The sequence below is a fragment of the Clinocottus analis genome, unplaced genomic scaffold, assembly GCF_023055335.1.
Source record: "Clinocottus analis isolate CAN_PGR_092001 unplaced genomic scaffold, fCliAna1.0.p SCAF_2, whole genome shotgun sequence".
NCBI lineage: Eukaryota > Metazoa > Chordata > Actinopteri > Perciformes > Cottidae > Clinocottus > Clinocottus analis.
In genome coordinates, this window is record NW_027175931.1 from 7,775,155 (window position 1) to 7,784,600 (window position 9,446).

Genomic DNA, 9,446 nt, shown 5'->3' on the forward strand with positions numbered 1-9,446 from the left:
TAGTCAGTAATTTAAAGCTGGTGTGCTTTGAAATCTGCATGTGGCAACATGGGGAGAGAGAGGGGAGGAGGAAAAATATAATTAAACAAGGTTAATAAAGGCTGATGGCACATAGACCTAAAAAAAACATGCAATTCAAGAAAGAGAGATTTACGTCCTCCCCCCGCACTTTAGTACCTGCTCTGAGGAGCACTCTACTCATTACATCCTCTGTAATAAAAGTAATTTTGCAGAAGCAGTATAAAGAAGCTGGCTAGCATTTAGAATCTGTGTTCATCAGAGTCTGGAGGTTCTTTTTTGACTGGAGCGGTGGACTCGTGGGATTTGTTGCTTCTCTGCAGTCTCCAAAGGGTAAACATTCCCCGAAGTGAATAAACGACAGCAATGAGTGAGACGTAGCTGGCGTTTATGGTAAACTGTAAAAACAAAAGCGTTCAGCAGTGATGAGTTGGTGTACAAACAATTCTGTGACATTTACAGAAGACCTAAATGGCATTTTCTGATCAGACTCCTCACCTGAGCAATGACGTCGAGGCCCAGTCCTCCACTGTCAACCACAATAGAAGTCATGATTGTCTGTAGAACCAAGGCTCCGAAGGTGTTCGCGCCGAAGACCAGAGCATATCTTTCCATTGACAGGTCAGTTGCAATCTGGTACCTAATAAGTATTGTTATTTAAATGCATTTTTCCTGGCTTTGCCTTAAATAAAATGAGCCCGAATTATGGTGAAGGAACCCTTTTCAAACTATACCGTACTATATACTGTTACTTACATGGCTATTGTTATCAACATCATGTGCAGGCACTTGAAAATGACATAACCAGTGTAGCAGACCCAGATGTTGCCAGCAAAGGTCATGAGGAAGAGTGCTGCTGCCTCGAATCCAGAGAAGCCACCCAGGGCCAGCTCTCCCCACTTGTCCCATCTCACCTCAGTGAAGCCGATACCATATGCTGTTGCTGCCCCTGTCAACACATTGATTTTGGATTATTGTAGTAGAGATGACAATTGAGCACTGAGATTATGGGTTCGATATTCATCACCAAAAGCTGTCAAGTCATTTCCCCTTTGTAACAATATCTGTACTTTGAACACTGTATAAAATAGTTGACTTTCGTAGGCAGTTTTCTGCACTGGAAACCTGAAATGTTTATCTTACCAAACAGGTTGGACATGGCCTCCACGCCTCCATTGTAAACGCTGATGTTCTGAGCAGGCTGCACGTGCTCCCACAGCACCTGCAGGGTACATTGCAGGGATTAGAAGGTAGTTATCACACAAGTTGAAGTAATCACTTGATGAATATGTACAGACGGAGCGGGTGTGTAGCGTTTTCGTTTCAACCTTCTTTTGTTAAGGTCGTCACAACGGACCTGAACGTAGTTGGTGGTCTGGTTATAGCCGCAGGTGGCCATTGCCCACCACACTGACCAGTAGAGCATCTGCCTGGAGGAATAGCACTGACAGAAGTCCCTCCACAGCTGGAGGAGGACTTTGCTGCATCTCTCTGCACCAACCGACTCCTCTGGGTCCTCAGCCGGGGGCCCTTTCTCATCCAGTCCTGGTCTTGCTTCATCCTCGGTTTCCCCTTTCTCCACCTTCTCGTCCCTCGCTTTTTCCACTGATACCTTTGCTCTGAATGTGTGTTCTGTAGTCCCATCCACGTTCCTCATTGTGCCCTCTGTTGCTATTTTCTGTCTTGTAGATCTGCGGTGAAAGAACATACTCCGCTGTGGCATCGGCAGGAGGCAGGACACGAGAAGAGCGACGGCAATGAGAACTAGAGTGAGCACTATGGTGTTGTTGTATGACAGGAGGTCGAAGCTGAAGAGCAGCTGGCCCAACACAGAGCCCACCGTGTACCCCATGAGCTGGACACTGCGGACGTAAGAGGTGGCCTTCCGATAATGCTTAAAATCCACAACACTGTAAAAAAAAAAAAAAAAATTAAAATGAAAGGAAATTCTGAAAGTCATGTCTGTTCCAACAATGCCGCATTCAAACCCCTGACAACTAGCAGTGCTGGTGCGATTCTACACTTTGAGCTACAATGTGTGACCTGTAGATGTAGGAGAAGTAGGCCACCTCGCTGGCGGTCACCACCCCGTAGAAGAACTGCATGGCCTGCATGGCCGGTACACCGGTCAGCCAGAGTATCATGGCTGTGGTGACGAAGAGGGCGACACACTGGAACACCAACACAGGCTTGTAACGCAGCCAGTCAGTCAGCAGGAACACCGGCACCAGCACGGTTAGGTACGAGTACGTCCACACGGGGAAAATTTGGTTGTTCACCTGATGATGAAAAATCCAACAAGTATAATACACCTGAAGACCTACCGCAAGGTGAGGTGGAATCTGTATGTCCTCAGAGCAATAAATCTAAGGTTTTATAATCCTTATTGGATTTTTACCACTCAAGTGATAAAGATAGTGTTGAAATGTTGTGTAATTCAGCAACTCGGTTAATTGTCACTGAACATACTGTACTTACTCAGCCATGATTACGCTTTTGACCATCTGATTTGCATTATTATATATTTCTAATTCATGAATTGCTCAAGTAATTTACTCATTGGTGTTAATACCTCTTCTATTGTCAGATTCTTGTCTGGTCCCGTCATGTAGAGGATGATGAAAGCCTCCATAGGTTTAACTGTGCTAAAGAATCCGTAAATGCACAGCAGAGCAGTGGGATACCTCCAGTCTTCCCTCCACCTCCTAACTGCCTCCATCTTCTGCCGTTCTTCGTCTCAGGTGTGTTTGTGTCCGTTTATTCCTCTGCCTGCTACTCTGTTCGTCTTGCCTCATTGAGGGAAACCCCTTATGAAGCTTGTTTTGTCAATCAACAACCCAGTCAAAGAGCAGCGCTAACCTGGTAAAGGTCCAGCTCAAGCTGAGATACATGTGTCAGAAATGAGACTTTAACCCTTACATACAAACATAAGACTAGAGCATATATAAATGAGTATAACCTAAAAGTTGATTTTGCATTTGTGTAGTATGATTTAATGCTGTAAAATATGGATTTTAAACCGCTACTTTTTCCCTCAACTTTGATCCATGCGGTTTATATATCGGTGCGGCTAATTTGTGGATTTTTCCCGTTCCACATTTAGCAGTGGTTGCAGCACTACAAAATATCTTCAGCCCCTTGACATCAGTCTTAATCATCTGTTCAAAGTGGCACTGTGTACTGAATGGGAGCAGTGGATGACAAGTGGGTCTTTGAAGGAAAACAGGAAGAAGCGCGTTCTGTTGCTGTTCAACTCGGATACCGAGGACGAAGACTTCTGTGGCTTCAGCAGGGACAGTAACGATGAAGAATACAATATGATTGTACAGTGTATCTCTGATGTCCAACAGGGGTATTTTTGCATTGTTTTGTTCCGTTCAATTTCGGAGGTTGTTCCGAGAGTTTGTCAGCTTGTCTCAACAGCGGTTTACACACCGCCGCGGCTTGTTTATGATTAAATACAACTTTTTATTTGTATTTTGTAGATGTAGCTTATAAACGGGTGTGCTTTGTAATCCGATTTTACGGTACCCATATTGTAGAGTGTGATGTTATTTCTTTGTGTAATAAGTAAATAAGCTCCTTATTATAACGAGACTTGTATTCTGTTGAAGTCAAATTGGGTGCGTGTTAAACTGTGATAAGGAATGATGTCATTGAGCAACTGGTAGGAGGATGAGCGGGACAATGACACTCAGCTGAGCTAGAACATAAAAAAGATGCTCGAAGAATTAAGTGGGGATTCTGCTTCGGACATGGCCTGATGTGCAAGTAAGGCCATTGTCCGGTACGAGCGGTAAAAGGACTCAGTCAGCCTGGATGAGCCACACCTGAGTGTCCCAATCCCAATCTCCACCCTAACAGACTTTGAGGTGCGCTCCCACAAAGTTCTTTTATTGTTCTTTTTATTGTCAAATTGCAGAGTGCCCGAGGGCTCTGGCAGACATTTCGAACCCTTTATGAACCCGTTCCTTAAATCTGCATTAGATGCTGCCTAATGGAATTATTCACAATGCATTGCAACGTGAGGTTAAACACACAGTTCCCAATGAATGGAGACGTCAAAAAAACTAAAGGTAAACCAAAAGAACCAGAAGAATGCAAGCAGAAAATATATATAATGCTTTTCTTTTACATTCATCAAACATTTTGTTTTGACAAAAACGAGTACATGGTTATCTTACTTTAAAAGGACTTCTCATCTCGTGAGGAAGACATTGAAATCAGTAAATAAAAAGTATTAAAAAATAGACAATTGTACATTATTTTTTATGTAGTCACATGATGTTGCAGCAAAGTGTCGTCCCATTCCTATTTACACCAGTTCAAGCCCTCACAGCCTCTCACACTCAACCACTTAGCAGCTGACGTCTGTGAGGGTTCAGGGTTTGAGGGTTTCGGGTGGAGGTTAGGATTGGGATTGGGCCACTGTGTGCATTTGGCAGCCTGGTCTCGTTGGGGGAGGACATCTGGTGTGTCGCTGACGTGGACACACTTGCTGCCTTATCTTTTGTTTTGTACCTTTTTACACACTGCCACGCACCGATACATGCACTCCACCACTGATAACTGATACCTTCACTTTGAGTAGTTTGACTTGGGTTGTTAAAAATATATCTCTTTTGTTAGCAGCAGCTCGTTTGTCTTCCTGTTTGTTGCAGACTTTGAGCCGGGTTGTGACATTAGCTATTTTAACCTATCCTGGCACCCGACTAAGAGCCAAGGTCCATTTGTAGGAAAGCTGCCATTAACTTACTGAGCGCTTCATTCGACCAAGAGGGCCTCCCGGTCGAGTGGGGTTGTCAGTGGAAGTGGGGGAAGACGTCAGGACAGAGCTGGTAAATTAGTTGGCCTTGCATGAAGGGCTTATCTCTAACAGTGTCTCTATCCATTTTTAAGCTACTAAACTCTATTTACAATGTCTGTTTAGCCTATGTTTCATTAATGTATTTTGCTCATCAATAGTTATTTATAGTCCAGACTTAGTATTAGACCCCCTGTGGCTCATATTAGTAAATGTTTCACCCACAAATCATCCCTGGAGAAGGTAGGATGGCAGTGAGAAAGTGATGGCACTAAATGAATAGTATTGTCTTTATTGTTATACTGTATGTGTATCATTAGCCTTTTGGAGAACCAATGCTGTGATGGTGTTCAATGGACTACATTTATAAAGCACAACCCAGCATTCACTCATTCACACGCACATACACTGGAGGTAGAAGCTGCCGTACAAGGGGCCACCTACTTATCAGAAGCGAGGTCATTGTGACACAGAACTCAAGCACCAGGGATCGCACCGTCGTCCTTCTGATTACTGAACAACCGCTCTTCCTCCTGACGTATGTTATGGTGGTGCTTAAATCACATGTGACCTCTGTCTGCCCCCCACACATACACACAAAATAATCTAGAGCAACCACTGTTGAAGTATGATTGTTTTAATTCTCTTAAACAAATAGATGGATCCTCTACTCATTTAGTATTATCAAGACAACACAAACAGTCTGTTGACCTCGGTCAGAAACGCTCGGCAAAGATCACCTCCACACTGGCCTCTTGTTCCATGGTTTCTACGGGCACAGGCTTGCGTGGATTTTTACAGGCAGTGGAGGTCCCTCGAATCAGAAAGAGCACAGAGATGATGCCGTAGTAGCTGCCGTAAACGAGGAACTGCGGAGAAAGCCCTCAGTCATCCTCAACACTATTGTTTGAGTCAATAATGAATGATAACCACCAGATGTCGCCCTCCCCTCACATTCAAGTGTTTGTTAGTCAACAGAAATCAGTTTACGTTCTTGATTCGGAGTGAATTCCCTGTGTTGTGCCATGTAGAGTAATTGATGAATGAATGCTGTGTGTGCACGTACCTGTGTCACAATGTCCAGTCCCAGCGCAGCTTCATCAACAACTACGAATGTTAAGATTGTCTGCAGTAAAAGGGCTACGAAAGTGTTGAACCCAAAGGTCAAGGCATAGCACTCCCTGGAGAGGTTGGATGCGATCTGAAATCTAAAATGAAGAAAGAGAACTATGCTATTTGCTTAAACTTGGGGGGAAAAACATATGATTTGAGCAGTTGAGGATGTTATTTCAGGCTGTGTACTGTGTTGTGCCTCAATCTACAGAGATGTGTCAGAGTAACAGTGATAAATAGAAATTGGAGTTGGAGATATTCTACAGTGAACTTACGTTGTAATGGTGATGAGAAACATATAGCAGGCCTTGAATATGACGTAACCAGCGTAACATGCCCAGATACTGCTGGTGAGCGCCATCAGAAACACAGCACCCGTGGCTATGGCTGAGAACATCCCTAATGCCAGCTCTCCCCACACGGCCCAGGTCACCTTGATGTGGCCCACAGAGAAGGCTGCCGCAGCACCTAGCCCATGAAAAGGAAGGATGACGTGATTAATCCGTCATTCCAGTTCACACAACCTCCACTGAGCCTGCGCATCCTCATTTGTTAACCATAACAACATTTCTTTCCTTGAGCGATAGTAAAGCAAAGCTTTATGCACACACAGGCCTGTGCTGGCCTATTATGATGAACCACTTTCACCCAGCTCTTGGAATCAACTATCAGCAATAATCTGAGAATCTAATACCGCTCCATCTCCTTAATTGAGGCAATTACTCCTCTTCTTCTCATGCTGAGCCAGGTTGAGTGGAAGCCAACAGGACCATGATGCTGCGATTCCCTTTCAAAATCAATACACATTTTCCATTTAATCAGGTGCCGTATACCCAATAGCATGGTTGTCTTCTTTTAATGGCTTGTTTTTATAGGTCTATGTGCCATCAGCCTTCAATAACCTTGTTCAATTGTATTTTGTTCTTTCTCTCTCTCTCTCTCTCTCTCTCTCTCTACACACACACACACACACACACACACACACACACACACACACACACACACACATATATATATATATATATAGAAATATATAGAAATGATACTGAAGTAGCTCAATGTAGTAGTAGTATTAGTATGAATTTATCAGAAATGGGTTGCATAAAATGTTTTTTCTTTTTGTATGATTTTCTCTCTTTTACACACACACACACACACACACACACACACACACACACACACACACACACACACAGACCCCGACAACCAGCCTTACCCACAAGGGAGCACGCAGCCTCTACAGCTCCGTTGTAGATGGATGATGTGGCAGATGGTTCTATATGGTTCCACATTAGCTGGATGTAGTTGAAAACCTGCACGTAGCCCGCTGTGGCCAGAGCCCACCACAGGGACCAGCAGACTAAAGTCCTGCATAGTGGTCATTATTAAGATGCATTATAACCGTGATTGTAATTACAGTCTAATAAAGTACTGCTATATGATTACATTACCGACGTTCAAATGTTCATTTGCTGCAACAAAATACATTAAACTGTATAGGGCAAAATATGCAGTAAGTGTGTGTGTTCAGCTGATCTGTACTCAAAGTGTAACGTGTATTGACGAGTAAAGTACATACCTGGAAGAATAGGACTCCCTGAAGTTTTGCCAAAGCAGATAGCCTGCAGTAGCCACATTTTCCCTGCTGCACCAGCCTGCACTGCCATTGTGCCCCATCTTCTCTTTCTCTGAGCCAGCCTCATCCTTCTCCACCACTGGCTCCTCAGGCCCGTCCACACCCAGAGGGCTCTTGTGCTGGGATTGCACGCCCTCAGCTGCTTTGAAGAACAGGCTCCTCTGGGGCATAGGCAACCAGAAGGAGATGAGGAAAGCCATGCTTACAATCCCCAGAGTGATAGTATTGATGTAGAAGTAATCTATTCCTGTTGATTAGAGTTACTACTTTATCAGTGTTTGCTCAAATTGCTCAAGACTTTTTATTAAATTGGAGATTTTCTACTTATTGTTTTTGTTTTTTAATATATATATTATTATTTTTATTTTATTTAAATGTTTATTATAGGCTAGGATGCCCTACCTGCCAGGGAGACCAGCACTTGGCCCAGGCTGGCACCAAATGTATATCCAGCCAGCATTGCACTTCGCACGTAACCGGTGGCTCTTTGGTAATTCTCAACTGGAATCACACTGTAAATGTAGGAAAAGTAGGCAACCTCTGTGGCAGTCACGACAGCATAGTTGACCTGTTGGTGGGATGTGACCGTTTTAAAGAGATTGCAGCCTATTATGAAGCACCTTGCATAACGTAATACAATCTATCTTTAGGAGTTCATATTTAGTAATATGCAAAAGTGCAGCAATGCTGTATTATGTCTGTTAACAAGTAAGATGATTAATAAAGTGCATTGAAGGATCACAAGTGCTGCAGCTTTGATTATTCTGAACAAAACTTTAGTTTTACATGAAAACACTTACACCATTCAACTTTTCTCAAAACTAATGAATACATCTTTCCGTGTACCTGAAGTAAGATCATAGCAGGCAGACCCGGGGCGAAGCTGAGCAGGACATAGTTGTTGACCAGAGAGAGCCCCTGTACCATAATGAGGGGCTTGTGCCTCAGGAAGTCAGTCAACAGGAAAACGGGGAAAAGCAAGGCGAGGTAGGAGTATGTCCAGATGGGGAACAGGTAGTTTGTCACCTGCGGGAAAGTACAATGCTGATCCAGACACACATTCTGCCTCTCATCCTCGGCATGCATATCTCATTGACAATCAAAACGGAAGAAGCAGATGGTCTCAAATAAAAGATACACCTTTTGGATGTGGACGTGTTCATAACAGTATGTATTAGTCTGCCAAGCTTACCACTTCTTCAGATATGTTCTTGTATGGTCCAATTAGGTATGGTGTGAGGAAGGGCTCTGCTACTCTGCAGTTAGCGAAAAACCCATAGAGGGACAGGACAGCGGTGGGGTAAACCCAGCTGGAGGACCTCAGTGTGACACAACTGCCCATGCTTTCACCTCAGCAGAAAGCTCCCAGAGAGATCGTCTTTATGCTGCCTGAGCACCTTCTTCTGTGGTGGAAGTCTGACTTCCTTGTCTTTTCCTCAGTGTATTGGCCGTTCTTGAGGCTATCAGTGTTCATAGTAGCTAGAATATACACAGAGCCTTATCTTTATTATCTACACGTGTCTTGGTTACAGTTCAACCTGACTTCAGACTTCAACCTGTTAGGAAAACAGAAGTATTGCTGAGAGGTAGTGAAATTAGACTTTTTTTTAAAAAAAAGTTTTTGTTATTAGTACAAGTCTAAAGTATGCTATGATTAAATATAAAACAAATTTAAAAAAAAAACAGTCATGCAAAAATGAGCCTCGGAATAAGACCTCCCTTTCTGCAGTGTAATGGTATGTATTAATAACAGGTTGTTATTAGCAAGTGATTAACTAATTCTCAAACTCTATACAAGAGTTAATTAAACACCTGTGCAAACCAGTAGCCTAAGTTCCCTTATAATCGAACTACGCATGCGCAGTGACTGCACGG

The 9,446-nt window shown here is 43.4% G+C and overlaps 2 protein-coding genes across 2 annotated transcripts; both read right to left on the bottom strand.

Moving 5' to 3' along the window:
- Positions 1–260: 260 nt before the first annotated feature.
- slc19a3a (solute carrier family 19 member 3a) lies at positions 261–2,737 on the bottom strand. The gene is made up of 7 exons (XM_068585289.1): positions 2,591–2,737; positions 2,062–2,297; positions 1,376–1,928; positions 1,162–1,240; positions 775–967; positions 517–658; positions 261–416 (listed from the first exon to the last, which is right to left on the bottom strand). The coding sequence occupies exons 1-7, from the start codon at positions 2,735–2,737 to the stop codon at positions 261–263; spliced, it is 1,506 nt and encodes a 501-aa protein (XP_068441390.1).
- Positions 2,738–5,538: 2,801 nt separating this feature from the next.
- Positions 5,539–8,913, bottom strand: slc19a3b (solute carrier family 19 member 3b). Its single transcript, XM_068585916.1, has 8 exons — positions 8,764–8,913; positions 8,418–8,597; positions 7,974–8,139; positions 7,515–7,818; positions 7,152–7,303; positions 6,211–6,403; positions 5,889–6,030; positions 5,539–5,691 (listed from the first exon to the last, which is right to left on the bottom strand). Exons 1-8 carry the CDS (start codon positions 8,911–8,913, stop codon positions 5,539–5,541), a joined length of 1,440 nt encoding a protein of 479 aa, XP_068442017.1.
- Positions 8,914–9,446: the final 533 nt, after the last annotated feature.